At 38.8% G+C, this 19,667-nt stretch overlaps 1 protein-coding gene across 1 annotated transcript in view; it reads right to left on the bottom strand.

Annotated features, from left to right (window-relative positions):
* Positions 1-10,546: 10,546 nt before the first annotated feature.
* The window catches only part of NDC80 (NDC80 kinetochore complex component), a 49,222-nt gene continuing 40,101 nt past the window's right edge, over positions 10,547-19,667 (bottom strand). Inside the window, exons 15-17 of the mRNA XM_003924805.4 lie at positions 18,427-18,557; positions 16,098-16,200; positions 10,547-10,751 (exon numbers count right to left, since the gene is read on the bottom strand). Of these exons, the coding sequence (XP_003924854.3) occupies positions 10,614-10,751; positions 16,098-16,200; positions 18,427-18,557 (372 nt within the window). The 3' untranslated portion in view covers positions 10,547-10,613. The remainder of the gene's footprint in view (positions 10,752-16,097; positions 16,201-18,426; positions 18,558-19,667) is intronic.

Raw genomic sequence — 19,667 nt, 5'->3', positions numbered from 1 at the left:
TGCTCTGTAACTAGGCTGGAGTGCAGTGGCGCAATCTCGGCTCACTGCAACCTCCACCTCCTGGGTTCAAGCGATTCTTCTGCCTCAGCCTCCTGAGTAGCTGGGACCACAGGCACGTGCCACTACGTCCAGCTAATTTTTTTTTTTTTTTTTTTTTTTTTGTATTTTTAGCAGAGATGGGGTTTCACTGTGTTGGCCGGGATAGTCTCGATCTCTTGATCTTGTGATCCGCCCGCCTTGACCTCCCAATTTTTGCTTGTTGATTAGTTTAAGAGGTACAATCTAAAACAATGATAAAAAGTATAGTATAGTAAATACATAAACCAGTAACAGTCATTTATTATTATGAAGTATTATGTATTATATTTAATTATATGTGCTGCACTTTTAGGTTTTCATTTGTTTTTTGAGACGGAGTCTCTCTCTGTTTTGACCAGGCTGGAGTGCAGTGGCACATCTCGGTTCACTACAGCCTCGGCCTCCTGGGTTCAAGCAATTCTCCTGTCTTACCCTCCTGAATAGCTGGGACTATAGGCATGTGCCACCACACCTGGCTAATTTTGTATCTTTAGTAGAGATGAAGTTTCACCATGTTGGCCAAGCTGGTCTCAAACTCCTGAACTCAGGTGATCCACCCACCTCGGCCTCCCAAAGTGCTGGGATTATAGGCGTGAGCCACCATGCCTGGCCTATATGCACTATGCTTTTATATGGCTGGCGACGTAGCAGATTTTTACACCAGCATGACTACAAATATGTGATCATGATGTTCTACGCATTGTTCTACAATGATTCAATGGCTACAATGTCACTAGGCTGTAGGAATTTGTCAGCTACATTATAATCTTATAGGATCACTGCCATATATATGGTGCAAGTTGTATATCCGGTGCGTTGTATATATGTCCTTATGCAGTGCATGACTTTAAATAGTTGCATGTCTCATTGCAAAAGAACTGGGGGAATTGTCACAGTATATGGTGGCAATTCCCCCACTTAGGTTCTTTTTTCTAGAAAGTCAGCTGCCTCTTCAGTCAATGAGCTTCAGATCTGAAAATGGCTCGGATGTGGGGACTGAGAGAGAGATTGTGATTTTTTTTATAGGAGTGACTGCCCTTAGGACTCTGTTCCACCATTTTTGCTTTTTTCCCACCACTCCAAAAAACGCCCTTGTTCAATTTTTCTGTAATCCTAAAACTACTCTAAAAAGAGTCTATTAATTTTTTAAAAGATTTAAAAAACACCCTGCCCTTGTGGGATCAGTGTGATGTCCAGGCAGTCCAGGTCTCTTTGGACTAAATTGTGACAGAGGGCAGAAGAGTTAATACAGCTCTGCCCTTGTATTTTGCCCCTATGGGCAGTATCCCTAATAACTACCTGCACAATTTCCTTCACGTCAAGCCTCCCTTGAGAGCTTGTCTGGCCTTGCCCATCATTGTGGCAGCCTCCTGGCCTTTGCTACTTTGGGGTTCCATCGTACACATGGATGTTAATGAGCTGCACTTGGCACCTGCCTCTCCCACCTTCCATAGCCTGCAGAGGAGGCACCACTGAACTTCCTGGTGATGCTGGAGACCCCCTCACCAGGCCTGATGGCCTTAATGGATGGGATGGCCTCCAGGCCCTCCTTTGGAACATGGTCCTCTGGAGGTCTTCTGGCTTTACATGTTAGATGCATTCCAGCATACCCACTTCCCTCAGCCTTTTCATTTCTTCCTCTCCTCTCTGCCAGGGCAACTCAGCCATTTCCACATCACTGAGGGCCATCATTTTACATGTGCTCTTATGAGTCACCACCTCAGTAGTGAGTTTGCCCCCATCCCCTGGGGTCCTTGCCATGGTGTTAAATGCTGTGTTCTGAAAAAATACCCTCAAGCCCGTGAATTCTTGCTTATCGAGACTTATGCTCTGGTCCTCATGATGAAGCACTCGTATGGTGTTGGATTAAAGCTGGAGATATTCATATGAACTCCTGGATTTTAATATATTGATACAGATAGAGACGTAAATATAGATGTGTGTATGTACCTGCATACTTCTATTTTCTTTTTCTGTTTCTTTTCAGAAGAGTCTTGCTTTGTCACCAAGGTTGGAGTGCAGTGGCGCAATCTTGGCTCACTGCAACCTCTGCCTCCTGGTTCGAGCGATTCCCCTGCCTCAGCCTTCCGAGTAGCTGGGATTACAGGCGTGTGCCACCACATTCGGCTAATTTTTGTATTTTTAGTAGAGATGGGGTTTCACTATGTTGACCAGGCTGATCTCAAACTCCTGACCTCAGGTGATTTGCCTGCTTTGGCCTCTCAGAGTGCTGGAATTACAGGCATGAGCCACCATGCCCGGCCTGCATACTTCTGTTTTCCAGCTCTGTCCTTGGAGAAGGCCTGAAAGCAGTGACATTTTAGGAACAATGAGCACATACATGACCAGATTTTTAAAAATTTTTTTCAGATGGAGTCTAACTCTTGTTGCCCAGGCTGGAGTGCGGTGGTGCGATCTCAGTTCACTGCAACCTCTGCCTCCTGGGTTCAAGCAATTCTCCTGCTTCAGCCTCCCGAGTAGCTGGGATTACAGCCAGGTGCCACCATGCCCGGCCAATTTTTGTATTTTTAGTAGAGATGGGGTTTCTCCATGTTGGTCAGGTTGGTCTCAAACTCTCCACCTCAGGTGATCCGCCTGCCTCGGCCTCCCAAAGTGCTGGGATTACAGGGGTGAGCCACTGTGCCTGGCCTATGTGACCAGATTTTTAATTTTTAATTTTTTTTTTTCTTTTTGAGACAAGGTCTTGCTCTGTTGCCTAGGTTAAAGTGCAGTGGTACCATCATAGCTCACTGAACCTCAACCTCCCAGTATCAAGCTATCCTCCCACTGCAGCCTCCTGAGTAGCTAGAACTACAGGAGCGTGCCACCATGCCCAGATAATTTTTTTCTTTTCTTTTCTTTTCTTTTTTTTTTTTGAGATGGAATTTCACTCCTGTTGCCCAGGCTGGAGTGCAATGGCACAATCTTGCCTTACTGCAACCTCCGCCTCCTGGGTTTAAGCAATTCTTCTGCCTCAGCCCCCCGAGTAGCTGGGACTACAGGTGAGCACCACTACGCCCAGCTAATTTTTGTATTTTTAGTAGAGACGGGGTTTCACTATGTTGACCAGGATGGTCTTGATCTCTTGACCTAATGATCCGCCTGCTTTGGTCTCCCAAAGTGCTGGGATGACAGGCGTGAGCCACCGCCCGGCCATTTTTTTCTTTTTTAAAGTAGAGATGAGGTCTCTGTGTTGCTCAGGCTGGTCTTGACTTCCTGGGCTCAAGCAATCCTTAGCCTCCCAAAATGCTGGGATTACAGGCATGAGCCGCTCTGCTTGACCCAGATTTTGGTTTCTAAACATCATTGTTCATTAAAAGGAACCAGGGATTGTTGGAGAATTGGCTGATTGCAGGGGTGGGGCATGGGACAGTATAGGATGGGACTGGAACATCATAGTGTGTCAGAAAGTAAGGAAATGCTCAAAGAATGATGGAGAAATGTCAAAAAAAAAAAGGACGCAGGAGCTAGCCTGACAAGCTCCCACTGGCCAAATCTGCGATGATTTAAACATGAAAATAAATAGTGATAGTTACAGGATTATGACCCATTAGATTACAACCCATTGACTGAAATAAGAATCCATGGGTCCATACTGATATAAATGAACAAATGGTGGAGAAGGGAAAGTTATTCCTTTAGTAGAATGCCAACTAATAAGAAGGATTATAGAAAGAATATAGAGGTTTAAAAATCATGTTTTGGCAACCAACACAGTAATAATTCATTCAAGAGACAACAATGTTAAGTAAAAGCTTGATGAGAAATATATTTATGTGGTTTCAAAGTATCCTCCCTGTGAGATACTTATTAATTACAAAGGTGAAGATATTAACTTTGCAGACACCACCACAATCAGCTGATTAAAGTTAACAACACCATGTACCTTCTGCTAGGATGCACTGAAAAGAATGTAACATCACTTCTGTGGATATCCTATCTAATCCTGAGATCCGTTAGGCAAAAATTGAGAAACAGTCTATAAATTACTCTTCAAAAACCAAGGTCATAAAAGTCAAAGTCAGAATGAGGAACTCATTGAGCATAAAGGAGATTAAATAGATTTGAGCCAGGTGCGGTGTCTCATGCCTGTAATCCCAGCACTTTGGGAGGCCTAGGCGGGCAGATCACTTGAGGCCAGGAGTTCGAGACCATCCTGGCCAACAAAGTGAAGCCCTGTCTCTACTGAAAATACAAAAATCAGTTAGGTGTCATGGCATGTGTCTGTAATCTCAGCTACTTGAGAGGCTGAGGCAGGAGAATCACTTGAACCCAGGAGGTGGAGGTTGCAGTGAGCTGAAAATATTTGACAACTAAATGAAATGATGCAATGTGTGCATTGGATTGGATCCTGCACCAGGAAAAAAAATTCTAATAAAGAACATTTTGGGTCAACTCAACTGGCAACATTTGAGTACTTTCTGTAGATTAGGTACTAATTTACCAATATTAATTTCCTGATTTTGATAATTTTATTATCATCATATGAGACTGACATTATTTTAAGGAAATATACACTGAATTGTTTAGTGTTAAAAAGTTCTCATGTCTGCAACTTACAGGTGAGTCAAGATAAGAAAAAAGGCTATGCACAGTGATCCTATCTCTTTGAGAGGTCGAGACGAGAGGATCACTTGAGTCAAGGAGTTTGGGACCAGCACAGGCAACATAGCTAGACTCTTGTCTCTGCAAAAATAATGAAAAAAATAGCTGTATGGCGTGGTGCACACCTGTAGTTCCAGCTACCCAGGAGGCTGAGGTGGGAGGATATATGAGCCCGGGAGTTTGAGGCTACAGTGAGCCATGATCACACCATTGCATTCCAGCCAGGGCAATGAGTAAGACCCTATCTCAAAAAAGATATTAATAAATAAATAGAAAGAAAAGGAGAAGAGAATGATAAATAAATGTTTGTAGTGAAATATTAGCTAGGGAATTTGTGTGAGGGGGAGTATTTGAATTACTCCTGCAACATTTTAAAAAGTCAAATTCTTCCAAAATTTAAAATTAAATAAAATTAAAAAAAAACACTTCCATAGAAGAAAGACTTCAATAACAACACTGAAAGTAGGAAGAACAACAAAGAGATTAAAAATTGGGAAAAACTGAATTAATCAAATATAGACTCAAACATAAGATGGATAATAAAAAATAAAGATAATTGATGTTCCTTGATGGAATTAGAAACTGTGATAACCCAACTGTGCAGTGATAAAAACATGGAACTAGAGGAAGTTACAAAGAGACAAATTTTGGTCCAATAGACAGAACGTTCTGACAAGCATCATGCTCAAACATCAAATGTTTTGAAGTAATGAGCAATTTGGAAGAAGTCCTATCATACCAAGTGTCGGTAAGTATTTGGAGCAACTGGAACTCTCACTGTAGGTAGAAATATAATATAGTACAACCATTTAGAAACGAGTTTGTGCATTTTCTTCTCCTTTTCCATTCTTCTTTTTCCTTTTAAAGATGAGTCAAGTACAGTAGTGAGAAGGGGGAAAGAGTTGAACAAGGAATTTGATCTATAACTGACTATGAACCAACAATTGAGATAATGTACTACCTTTGGACAAGCCAGTGAGTTTCTTTTCTTTTTCTTTTCTTCCTTTCTTTTTTGAGATGGAGTCCCCCTTTGTCACCTAGGCTGGAATGCAATGGCGTGATCTTGGCTTACTGCAAACTCTGCCTCCTGGGTTCAAGCAATTCTCCTGCCTTAGCCTCCCAAGTAGCTGGGATTACAAGCACCTGTCATCATGCCTGGCTAATTTTTGTATTTTTGTAGAGACGGGATTTCACCATGTTGGCCAGGCTGGTCTTAAACTCTGGATCTCAGATGATCTGCCTGCCTCAACCTACCAAAGTGCTGGGATTATAGGCATGAGCCACTGCACTCCGCCACTGGTGTGATTCTTAAAAGTTAAAGTTGCATCTATGCTGTATGAACTAACTATTCCATTCCAAGGTTTTTAACTAAGAGTAATGAAAGCATATGTCCATATGAACATTTATAGACAAATGTTTGTAATGGCTTTATTTGTAATAGTCAAAAACTATAAACAACCCAATGGCCATCAACAGGTGAATAGATGAACAAACTCAGTATGTTCATATAATGGAATATAACTTAACAATAAAAAGGAATAAACTATTGATACACAGAACATTTGTGAGTCTCAAAAGAATTATTCTGAGTGAAAGAAGCCATGTAAAAGTATACATACTCCATTATATATTTATGTAAAATTCTAGAATATTGTAAATTTCTTTGTTACCAATTTAATGTTTCTGTTACCAATTTACTAATTGGTCTATAGTAACAGAAAGGTGATTGATTAGTTCTTGCCTGGAGATTGGTGTCGGGTGGGGGGTGAGAGAATGGATGGCAAAGGGCTATAAGGAAACTCTTGATCAGGCATCCCAAACTACAGCCCGCGGGCCGCATGCGGCCCCCTGAGGCCATTTATCCAGCCCCCCACCACACTTCAGGAAGGGGCACCTCTTTCACTGGTGGTCAGCGAGAGGAGCACAGTATGTGGCGGCCCTCCAACGGTCTGAGGGACAGTGAACTGGCCCCCTGTGTAAAAAGTTTGGGGACGCCTGCTCTTGATGGTGATGTATATATTTATTAGCTTGATTGTGATGATGATGGTTTTATAGATATAGATGTAAACACTTATGAAAACTTTAAACATGTAGTTTATTTTATGTTAATACACTATAAAAAGTACAGATTTTGATCCAGTAGGTTTGGGGTGGGATCAAAGAGTATGCATTTCTGGACCAGGCACAGTGGCTCACACCTGCAATCCTAGAGCATTGGGAGGCCAAGCTGGGAGGATTGCTTGACTCCAGGAGTTTGTGATCAGTCTGGAAAACAGAGTAAGGCCCTGTCTCTACAGAAAAAAAAAAAAAAAAAAAAAAAAAATTAGGCCAGGTGTGGTGACTCATGCCTGTAATCGCAGCGCTTTGGGAGGCTTAGGAGGGCAGATCACTTGAGGCCAGGAGTTCAAGACCAGCCTGGCCAACATGGTGAAACCCATCACTACTAAAAATACAAAAAAGATTAGCTGGGCATGGTGGCATATGCCTGTAATCCCAGCTAATAGGGAGGCTGAGGCACAATAATTGCTTGAACCTGGGAGGCAGAGGTTGTAGTGAGCCAAGTTGGTGCCACTGCACCCTAACCTGGGTGACAGAGACTGTCTTCAAAACAATTTGCATCTCCTAGCTACTTGGGAGGCTGAGGTGGTGGAATTGCTTGAGGCCAGGAGTTTGAAACTGTGGTGAGCTATGACCATACCACTGCACTCCAGACTGGGTGACAGAGCGAGACTCTGTCTCTTAAAACAGAGTCTGCATTTCTAACAAGCTCACAGGACATGGTGATGCTGCTGTTTCCATACCAGGTATTGAGTGGCAAAGATCTTGAGTCTTATTTATTTATTTTTTAACAATTTTTATTTTAGATTCAGGGGTTACTTGTACGTACATGGGTATATTGCGTATTGCTGGGTTTTCTAGGTAAAATAGGTAATTTTTCAACCCTAGGCTCCTTTCCACCTTCCCCTGCTTTTGGAATCCCCAGTGTCTATTATGTCTATCTTTATGTCCATGTGTACATGTTTAACTGCCAATTACAAATGAGAAAATATGGTATGTGGTTTCCTATTTCTGAGTCAGTTCACTTAGGATAATGGCCTCCAGTTCCATTCATATTGTTGCGAAGAATATTATTTTTCATGACTGTGGCAATTGTATTTTTTATTAATATATAATAGATGTACATCTTTCTGGGGTACATGTGATATTTTGATATTAATAAATTATAATGTAAAATAACCAAATCAGAGTAAATGGAACATCCATCACCTTAAACATTTATCTTTTATGCTGGAAACATTTTAATTATTCTCTACTATTTTGAAATACACAATAGATGTTTGATGATTATAATCACTCTACTGATTTATTGAACACTAGATCTATTTTTTCTATTTACCTGTATTTTATGTACCCATTTATCAACCTCTCTTCATCCTTCCTTCCCTGTACCCATCCCTTCCTCTGGTAACCACCAATCTTTATGAGATCCACATTCCTAGCTCCTACATATGAATGAGAACATGTGATATCTGTGTTTTTGTGCTTTCACTTAACAATTATCTTCAGTTCCATCCATGTTGCTGCAAATGAATGATAGGATTTCATTTTTTTAATGGTGGAATAGTATTCCATTGTGTACATGTATCACATTTTCTGTATCCATTCATCCATTGATGGGCGCTTGGGTTGATTACGTATTTTGGCTATTGGGAGTAGTGCTGCAATAAACACGGGAGTGCAGATATCTCTTCAATATATTGGTTTCTTTTGGATATACGCCCAGCAGTGGGATTGCTGGATCATATGGTAGATCTATTTTTAGTTTTTTGAGGAACTTGCAAGGTTTTCCATGGTGGCTGTACTAATCTACATTCCCACCAACAGTGGAGGAGAGTTCTCTTTTGTCCGTATCCTCGCCAGGATCTGTTTTCCTTTTTGATGAAAGCCATTTTAACTGGCATGAGGTATGTCATGGTGGTTTTGATTTGCATTTATCTGAAGTGATGTTGAGCATTTTTTCACATACTCATCGGCCATTTGTATCTCTTGAGAAATGTCTATTCAGATCTTTGAGACTCATTCTTCATGGGTCACTTGAGTGCATAACTACATACAGTATTGCTGATAACACAGTGGATAGTGCAGATAGAACATTTCTATTGAAGAAAGTTCTATTAGACGGGGTCAGAAGTCAAGATTTTTCAGTACATTGGTAACTACTAATCTTGTCATTAGTTATCCCTAAACTATAACCCTTTTTTATTCCATTCTGACTAAACGCACCTCCCTTCCTAAAGCCTTGCTGTAATTCTCTTCCAAGTTTTTATTGTGTACTTCTTTTTATGTTCTTCATTCTGACTCACATTTGAAAGAATAGAAATTTAAGCCTCACATTCTAACATCCTGAATATTCATTTTTCATGGTTCCTGTGGCTGTACCCGGGATTGTGCACCAACTCAAGTAAGTTCCATTGTGACTTCTAGCACTTCTAAGAGGTGTAATCTGAAGGAAATCAGAGCTTCTCCAGAAATAAACTCTAGTCTCTAAAATGAGGGGGTTGAACTTTTTTATTTCTTCTTTTTCTCATATTCTGTATTTTTCTGTTTCAGAGTAAAGATGGCATGGAGCCAGAAAGAACTTCATCTTCTTGGAAAACTACAGGGCTCTGGATCAGGAGTGGGTTGTACTATATGCCTCATGTCATTAAAATGTTTATTTAGTACCAACCTTTGCATAATTTGTGCAAGGGATCAGCAAACTTTCTGTAAAAGGCCAGACAATAAACATTTCTGGCTTTGTAGGCCACATAGTCTCTTTGGAATATACTCAACTCTGCCATTGTAGTATGAAAGCAGTCACAGACAATATGTAAATACATGATTGTGACTGGATTTGGCCCTCATGATGTAGGTTGAGAACATCTCTAATCCAAATGCTTCAAAATCTGAAACTTTCTTTTTTCAGACAGGGTCTTGCTCTGCCACTAAGGCTGGTATGCAGTGGCATGAACACAACTCACGGCAGCCCGAGTCCTGGGCTCAAGGTATACTCCTGCCTCAGTCTCCTGAGTAGCTTGGTCTGCAGGTATGTGCCACAATGCCTGGTTTATTTTTAAACTTTTGTAAAGTCTTACATCTTGGCCTCCCAAAGTGCTTCGATTACAGGCATGAGCCACCACAAACAGCCTAAACTCTGAAACTTTTTGGGCACTGACATAACACAAGTGAAAAATGCCACATTTGACCTCACGAAGGATTGCAGTAAAAACTGCTTCATGCACAAAATTATTAAAAATGTTGTATAAAACAGGCGGGGCACAGTGGCTCACACCTGTAATCCCAGCACTTTGGGAGGCTGAGGTGGTTGAATCACGAGGTCAGGAGTTCGTTAACAGTCTGGCCAACGTGTGAAACCCTGTCTCTAGTAAAAATACAAAAATTAGCTGGGTGTGGTGGTTGGTGCCTGCAATCCTAGTTATTTGGGAGGCTGAGGCAGGAGAATTGCTTGAACCCAGGAGGCAGAGGTTGCAGTGAGCTGAGATCACACCACTGCACTCCAGCCTGGGTGACAGAGCAAGACATTGTCTTGAAAGAAAAAAAAATTGTATAAAATAACCTTCAGCCTATGTGTATACGATGTATAAATAAATCGCATGTTTTGACAGGAGTCCTGTATTCAACATATCACAAAAATCCCAAAATCTAAAAATGCCCAAACCCCAAAAAACTCAATTCCAAAACACTTCTGGTCCCAAACATTTTGGGTAAGGAATCCTCAACCTGTATTTTATCAAATCCTGGTTTAAATCATACTACCTTGTCTTCTTACCATCTGAAGTTAGTAAGAAATGAGAGAGAAAAACACACTTTATTAAGAAAATTTTATTAACTATGGATATATCTATATATACATAATCAACCTTTTATCTTCATTCTTCAGAAGCCTTAATTAGAGCAGCTTTCTTCTTATACTTATCTCTAATCTCTTTAATATTTTCCAAGAGATCTTCTGACATGCATTCTTTATATTCTCTATCAACTTTAGCAATCTGCTCCTCAAGATGTTTCTAGTGAAGACAATAAACAATTGTTAATGTAAAAATATTAATTTCTTTAAAAAGGTTTAATTGTAAAATTTCAAACAAGAGGATAACATTTTTAAATTAAGAATAAAAAGGGCCGGGAGTGGTGGCTCACTCCTGTAGTCCCAGAACTTTGTGAGGCTGAGATGAGCAGATCACTTGAGGCCAGGAGACCAGCCTGAGACTGGTCTGAGACCAGCCTGACTAGCATGGCAAAACCTTGTCTCTACTAAAAATACAAAAATTAGCCAGGTGTGTTGGTTCATGCCTGTAATTGCAACTATGCAAGAGGCTGAGGCAGGAGGTTCATCTGTGCCTTGGAGATGGAGGTTGAAAAGGTTGCAATGAGCCAAGATTAGACCACTGCACTCCAGCCTGGGCAACACAGCAAGATCCTATCTCCAAAAAAAAAAAAAAAAGGAATAAAAAGAATTTTTTGTATTTACCACGTAGGCCCTTTTTGTGCCCTTCTTAATTGTGTCCCTTTTTTTCTCCCCAAGATATAACCTCTTGTCTGAATGGTGTTTTGCTTTTATTTATATTATATCTTTATTATACACACAGAGAGATAAATGTATCTCTAAATAATATATTGATTTAGTAGTACCTGGTTTTAACCTTCATATTTATCAGATGATATTAAATATAATGTTCTATGACTTTTTCATCTACTATTTTAAAATTCATTCGTGTTACTACATATGGCTGTAGTTTATTCAATGTACTGCAGCATAGTATTCTAGAATGAATATATCAACATTTACTTATTTTGCTGGTAATTAAGTTTTGTTTGCTCCCAGGTGTGGTAGGCTGAGTGATAGCTTTTCCAAAGATATCCATGCCCTAATTTCAGAAAGGAATCTGTAACTGTTAGCTGACATGGCAAAAGAAACTATAGATGTGAGTAAGTTAAGGATCTTGAGAAAAGAAGATTATCCTGCACTATCCAGGTGGGTTCTTACACCACTGTCAGAGTCAGAGAAGAAATTTAAGGATAGCAGCGGAGGGCAGAGAGGAGAGAAGATGCCATGCACTGGCTTTGATGATGAAGGAAGGGGCTACAAGCTAAGGACTATAGGTGGCCTCTAGAAGCCGGCAAAGGCCCCAGAAAGATTACAGCCCTTTGGACCCATTTTAGATTGAATTTAAGGACTCTAAGGTGATAAATCTGTGTTGCTTTAAGCCATTAGGTTGGTGGTAATTTGTTACACTAGCAGTGGGAAACTAATATGCCACATTATTTGTTCTTGTTCTGTTTTTTTGCTATCTCAAATACTGATATCGTAACAAATTACCACAAACTAGGTGGCTTAAAATAACAGAAATGTGGGCCAGGTGTGGTGGCTCATGCCTGTAATCCCAGCAGTTTGGGAGGCTGAGGCTGGCGGAACATGAGGTCAGGAGTATGAGATCAGCCTGACCAACATGGTGAAACCCCATCTCTACTAAAAATACAAAAATTAGCTGGGTGTGGTGGTGCGTGCCTGTAATCCCAGCTACTCAGAAGGCTGAGGCAGGGAATCGCTTGAATTTGGAAGGCGGAGGTTGCAATAAGCCGCGATCATGCCATTGCACTCCAGCCTGGGCAACAGAGCAAGACTCTGTCTCAAAAAAAACAAAACAAAAACAAAAACAACAACCAACAGAAATGTATTCTTTTAGAGTTCTGGAGGCCAGAGTTTGAAATCAAGATGTCAGCAGGGCCATGCCCTTTATGAAGGCTCTCAGGAAGAATCCTTCTTTGCCTCTACCCAGCTCTGGTGGCTCCTGGCAATCCTTGGTGTTCCTTAGCATGTAGCTGCTTCACTCCAACATCTGCCTGTCTGCATGGCCTTCATATAAGATATCAGGCATCAGATGGAGGGCCTATCCTAATCCAGTATGATCTCATCTTAACCAATTACATTTGCAAAGATCCTACTTGCAAATAAGGTCACCTTCTGTAATTTAGGATAGATGTGACTTTTGCGGGGGGCACTACTCAACCTAGTACAGCCTCCTAGCATATAGTGTAAACATTTCTTTAGGACAAATATACCTAGAGTGGAAGTTGGTTTTGGGGATTGTCAAATTATTTTCTAAAATTATTTTATCAATTTACATAATTGCTAGCAGTAAATTAGAACTCCTATTTCTCCACATCCTTGCTGGAATTTGGTAATGATCAAAGTAAATTTTTACCAATTTCTTAAGTGTGGAATATGGCATATATTTTCATATGTTTATTGGCCACCTTGGTTCTTTTGTGAAATTCTCAAGCAAGTCAAAAAGTTATTTTTATTGATACATATCAGATGCACATGTTTTTGGGGCCCCATCAAGTCTTTGGTCTACTTATTTATTTTTCAGAGGCCACTATATGTCGGGATGGTAATCCTTTACCAGTTGTGTTTTAAAAAACATCTTCTATCAGTTTGTGGCTTGTCTTTCCACTCTCTTTCCATATCTTTTATGTAGAGAAGATCTTAATTTTAATAAAGGTAAATTTGTACATAATTTCTTTTGTGTTTGTACTTTTAAAGAACTCCTTTACAACCCCTAACGTATAAAGATAGTCTCTTATAATTCTCCTAAAAGTTAAAAAAGTTAGCCTTACATTAACTTCTGAATCCATCTGGAACTGATTTCTGTGTAGAGTTTAAGGTAGGGATCCAACTTCATTAATTGAACAATTCATTTCATCCCACTATTCGGAAATACTGCCTCTCTCACATATGTTTCATGTCTATGCTTATGCATCTATGTCTGCATTCTTAATCACAGAGATTGGTCTTTCTGCATCAATACTACAACGTGTTAGTTATTACAGCTTTACAATAATTCTTGGTATGCCTAAACAGACCCCTCAAAAAAAGTCATTTTGTGTCCTGCAGGAAACTAGGAGTCCAGAACAGAAGTTATCAAACTTTTTTTGTAAAGAACCAAATAATAACTACTTTAGGCTTGACAGTCCAGATGGTTTCCTTAACAATTGCTCAATCTTGACTTCGTAGTGCAAAACCAGCCATAGATACATTAAAATAAATGAGGTGGCTGTGTTCCAATAAGACTTTATTTACAAAAGTAGGCTGTAGGCCCAATCTGGCCTGCAGGTTGTAGTTTGCTGACCCCTGGTCTAGAACATCAAGCCACATGTGAGACCTTTATGGGGCTCCAACCAGGAACTGCTCAAATAAATACTTTGTCCCACAAAAAAAATATTCTATCTAAAGATACCTTCAGATCAAACCCCTGTTTTCTTTAGTCCAACTTCATTACTCATTTTAAATTTTCCTTGTTTTGCCTGATCCTGTTCAATCAGTATTATTCCTCTGAATCAAAGGGATCAATCATAGAAAGCTTGACTTTCTATGCTTCTTTCATATTTTATGAAAGCTATTAAGCATTTTATACTGATTAATCATAAATTTTGCATAGTGCAAAGTAAGTGCTTAGTATTTGCTGAATTTGGTCTAATCCTCCCAATAACACCAAACTGTACAGAAACTAAAAATAATAGTAACTTACCATTAGGTTTTCAAATCTAACTTTATGTTAACTGATTAAAACTTTGATAGCTGTGATTACCTCACACAAATCTCTAGTGATAAGTTACTACTGGATTAACGTAGAGGACAGACAACAGAGCTTTAGATAACAGAAAATCACAGCCAGGCATGGTAGCGCATGCCTGTAATACCAGCACTTTGGGAGGCTGAGGCACACAGACTGCTTGAGGTCAGGAGTTTGAGACCAGCCTGGCCAACATGGTGAAACCCCATCTCCACTAAAAATACAAATATTAGCTGGGCATGGTGGCACATGCCTATAATCCCAGCTATTTGGGAAGCTGAGGCAGGAGAATCCCTTGAACCTGGGAGGTGGAAGTTGCAGTGAGCCAAGATTGCACCATTGCACTCCAGTCTGGGAGACAGAATGAGGCTCCATCTCAAAAACAAAACAAAACAAAAACAAACAAACAAAACAAAAAAACAGAGTCAGAGGTACTAATGATGTTCAAAAGTGTTTAGCACAACCCCTTCATTTTACAGATGAAGAAACTAAAGACCCACCAAAGATGTAAAATGATAAACAGACTTTGTCAACCTAAGCTATCAACTGTATGCTATGAATAAACTTTTCTCTTATGCATCTAGAATAGAATTATTATATATTATCTTTGGGAAAATGAGAACATATTCACTCAGATAATTTTTTGTCCTATGGTTGAGATGAACAACACGGGTCGAAAAGGATCAGGCAGTTATTAGAACCACTAAGTGCTTGAATTAGAAAGTGGGTAGAACCCACATTTTCTGACATAGTATCTAGGATGCTTTTATTAGTTCTTCACACTAAAAAGTGAAGATCATTGGTACCAAGAAAGCAGCAGTTCAATGTCTTTCATGAAAGAGGATGGGTAGCAGAGTATCACATGCTCATGTTTTCAATAAATGAAAGTCTATTAATATGATAAAGTAAATTTTTTTTCTTAAAGCATGCTCAACTGGAAATACATCATCACCTAAATTAACCAGGAATTTTATAGTTCAGCAATTTCTCTTAACTCTTAGGGATCTGTGCAGCAGGTTGGAGGGATAGTTTTGTTGATGAACTTTAGCTATGTGAAGAGTGGGATAAGGTAAATAAACCTCATGCTTCTGAAATACTTCATTTTGTGTTTATATGAAATTGCAGAAATGAAAAATAATTGTTCTAAGATATGCCCTTTCATCTTAAGCTGAATGAAATCCTAAATGTACTAATGTAAATATACAAAATATGTTTTCAGTATGTAGAACATGGCCTGGCATAGCAACATTATACGCTGTTGATGTAAGAAATAGCATCATATGTTTATGCAAATACAATACATTACTTTGTAAAATGCACAAGTGGGTTGGGCGTTGTGGCTCACACCTGTATTCCCAGCACTTTGGGAGGTCAAGGCGGGTGGAGTTTGAGACCAGCCTGGCCAACATGGTGAAACCCTATCTCTACTAAAAATACAAAAATTAGCTGGGCATGGTGGTGGGTTCCTGTAATCCCAGTTACCTGGGAGGCTGACAAGAGAATCGCTTCAACCCAGGAGGCGGGGGTTGTAGTGAGCTGAGACCATGCACTGCATTCCAGCCTGGGCAACAAGAGTAAAACTCCATCCCAAATAAATAAAATAAAATAAAATAAAATAAAATGCACAAGTGTTTCTCTGCATCACGCTACCATACCACTACAGAACATTCTTCTGATAAATTTTTGCTAGATCATACTTTAAACAGAAATAAAATTTATCATTTAATTTCTATGGAAGAAAGCAGAAACACATCAAAGTTTTAAAATCCACATACTTACCTCTACAGACCTGACATGTGTAGCAACCATCTCTATCAGACGTTGCAAGTTATTTCCCACTTTCCGTCTTTTTTCACTCGTGGTTTGCATAACTATTTGGTGTCTGTAGAACAAAAACTCTTGTTTAAGTTGTACAGGAAAAAAATTAGTAACATCAGTTCTAGTTAGCTCACTTCCCATTTCCACATTCAATAAAACCAAATTGTGACTTATTTATATAGTGCATGCTATATGTATAATTTGTAGAGGTCCCATTAGCAATCATTAAAAAAAAAATAAAAACATTTTCAGATCATTTGTAATCAACAAAACAAAAGAGCACCAAAACTTCATGTTTGCTCCAAATAAAGATTTGGAGCAAAGGGTTGTAACTGAGTCTCCAAAGGGATTGTAAACTGAAAATGCTTTCTGGGCAAGACAAAAATTTGCAAATGGGGGAGTAGAACTCTTACTTGTAGGTATTCAAATTCAAATTAAAACCAATAAAATTGCACGCCAAATAAACTTCAAGTTTTCTATGCTTGGTCTACAAATAAAGAAGTGAAGAGAAATGACATTCTCAAGGCTTGTACTTGCAATCTCAAAGTAGGACATTTTTCAGTTATTTGAGGGCAACTAAAGACTTAAAAAATGTATATTTTACATAAATGTACACAGAGCCCATGGATTAATTATTCAGTATATTGATTTCATATAAGTTTCACAAGAGCGTTTTATATATACAGAGACAGAATATTAAAGAAAGGATACCACTGTTTGTAGTTGTAGTTATTTTATTGTGTGGCTAAAATTTTTCCTAGGTAAGTTGTTTTTTTTTTTTTTTTTTGAGATGGAGTCTCTCTCTGTCACCCAGGCTGGAGTGCAGTGGCATGATCTCAGCTCAATAAAACCTCCGCCTCCTGGGTTCAAGCGATTCTCCTCCCTCAGCCTCATGAGTAGCTGCGATTACAGGTGCGTGCCACCATGCCCAGCTAACTTTTTGCATTTTTAGTAGAGATGGGGTTTCACCATGTTAGCCAGGATGGTCTCGATTTCCTGACCTCGTGATCCACCAGCCCTGGCCTCCCAAAGTGCTAGCATTACATGTGTGAGCTACCACACCTGGCTCCTATATAAGTTTTAAAAATTGTAAAGGAAACTGAGACGGAGGAGATCCTGACGATGTATAATCTGATTATAAAGAACTTCTAAGAAATACAACAAAATATATAGGGAGTTCTTTTACGTTTGTTTGGAAATATGAGTGTAATCTGGCAAATTTCATGTTTGGTCATGACAATTTCTTTCCTGAGAAATACTTGGTGAGTGCAGAAAACTGCATCCAGCTAAATCCGGATGCAAAGGAATACAGACACATAAGCACACACATCAAATATACATCAGCTACTCAGTGCACTGCATATATAATGAGCCACATGCATCCAGTGCTGATGGTGCAATTTTCTATCCTACTTCAGATAACCCACTTTCTACCTCTTTACAGTAACTCACAGGCTGTAGCCCTCTGCATGCTTGTTTCCCAAATCAAACTAGAGGTCTTTTTAAGATGACTAGTCCCATATTTACTGTAGCATTATGCATTTCTTAACCATTAAGCATGTGTATCATTGTGCTAACGTTTTTGTTTGGTTCTTATGTTTTGTTTTTATGTGTCACCAATGGAGTTAATGTTTTTAGAGATGGAGTCTTGCTGTGTTGCCCAGAATGGCCTTGACCTTCTAGCCTCAAGTGATTCTCCTCAGACTCCTGAGTAGCTGGGACTACAGGTGTGTGCCACTGACCCTGACAACTGATGAAACTTTTTAGTGCCGTGCCTCAGTATCATTTTTCCATAGGTCCTGTGATTGTTATTGCATGATTTTGCACAGCATGATAACTACTGAGAAGGCATATGTTGTGTTATAGTAGACTGACTATAATTTATAGTATAATTACATTTTACTATATAGTATACATAATTTCTAGGAAATAAAAACATGAGCTTAGTGAAGTTTATTAAACCTTAGTGGAATTTTATTCACTAACCAATAGCTAATTTGAATTGATTTAAAATTTTATGTTGTTTTCAGGGATTAAAAGCCATGTATTAACTAGATCTAAAGATGAACAATTTCTTGGTGAACAGTAACTTTAATACTAACAGAATGTACCTGTTGATAGAGAAAGTTCTCAAGTTATAAGCAGTTGTACTTAAGTTCTATATACCCCTCTTTCAATCCCAAATAGCTCTATAATACAAATTAAAGCAAATAAAATTGATCTGATTTTATAGAACTGTTAAATCAATAATCTGAAAATAAACATATAAATCTTGGTGAGATAAACTTACTCCCGCTGAACAGCATCTGATTCATTCATAGCTTCACTGAGCCCCTGGTTAACAGTACTTTCTAGCAAGTGCTTGTGTTTCTCCAAGGACTCAAGCTCATTGGCACATTTTTCATCCTCTTCCTCTGCTTCCTATCAGGATAAAGTCACGGTTATGGTTTCTTGATATTCACATTCTGTATACTCTAGGTAGATTTAAAACAATTATGCAAAACATTTAAAGAAAATCAAGTTGCATCATTTGTATTCTCAAGAGCTTACTGTGTTACATGCAAGAGACTTTAAAATGTTCCTTTGGGAATTTCATATTATAAAAACAAATGTGGTCAGGCGTGGAAGCTCATGCTTGTAATTCCAGCACTTTGGGAGGTTGAGGTGGGCAGATCACTTGAGGTCAAGAGTTTGAGACCAGCCTGGCCAACATGGTAAAACCCCATCACTATTAAAGATACAAAAATTAGCTGGGCATGGTGGCATGTGCCTGTAATCCCAGCTACTCAGGAGGCTGAGGAGTGAGAATCACTTGAACTCACAACCTGGAGGTTGTGAGCTGAGATTGTGCCACTACGCTCCAGCCTAGGTGACAGAACAAGACCCTGTCTCAAAAAATAAAATAAAATAAAATAAAATAAAATAAAATAAAAGTGATTTTATTTTTTTAATTTCAAAATATTTATTAAAATTTAACATACACACACACACACACACACACACACACATATATATATATATATATATATATATATATATATAACCTTTAACTCAAAGGTTCTGCTTTAGAAATTTATCAAAGAGAAAGAATGGAAAAATGCATAAAGATATACAAAGATATTCACAGCAACATTATTTGTCAGTTGAAAAGTTAGGGAAAATATTAATAAGGGGCTGGCTAAATAAGTTATATGTATACATATATATAATAACACAATAGGAGGATCGCTCTCTCTACATTTGTATGAAAAGATATCCATGATTTCTTGAGAAAGATAGATTATGAAAAATTATGTATAATTTGGTACCATTAAAACAATATATGTTTATTTATCTGGAAGACACTCCCTAAACTTTAACCATTGTTTCTAGTCATGGGATTATTGTAGATTATAAGGTACATTTTATTTTCCATTTTGATTGATTGAATTGAATTGATTGATTGATTTGATTGAATCTATTACTTGATTCTCTATTGTTTGTAATGAGGATTTACATTATGAACAAAAAATATTTTTCCTTTAAAAAAAT

Source organism: Saimiri boliviensis, chromosome 13, assembly GCF_048565385.1.
Source record: "Saimiri boliviensis isolate mSaiBol1 chromosome 13, mSaiBol1.pri, whole genome shotgun sequence".
Classification (NCBI taxonomy): domain Eukaryota; kingdom Metazoa; phylum Chordata; class Mammalia; order Primates; family Cebidae; genus Saimiri; species Saimiri boliviensis.
This window is presented reverse-complemented; position numbering and strand designations above follow the sequence as displayed.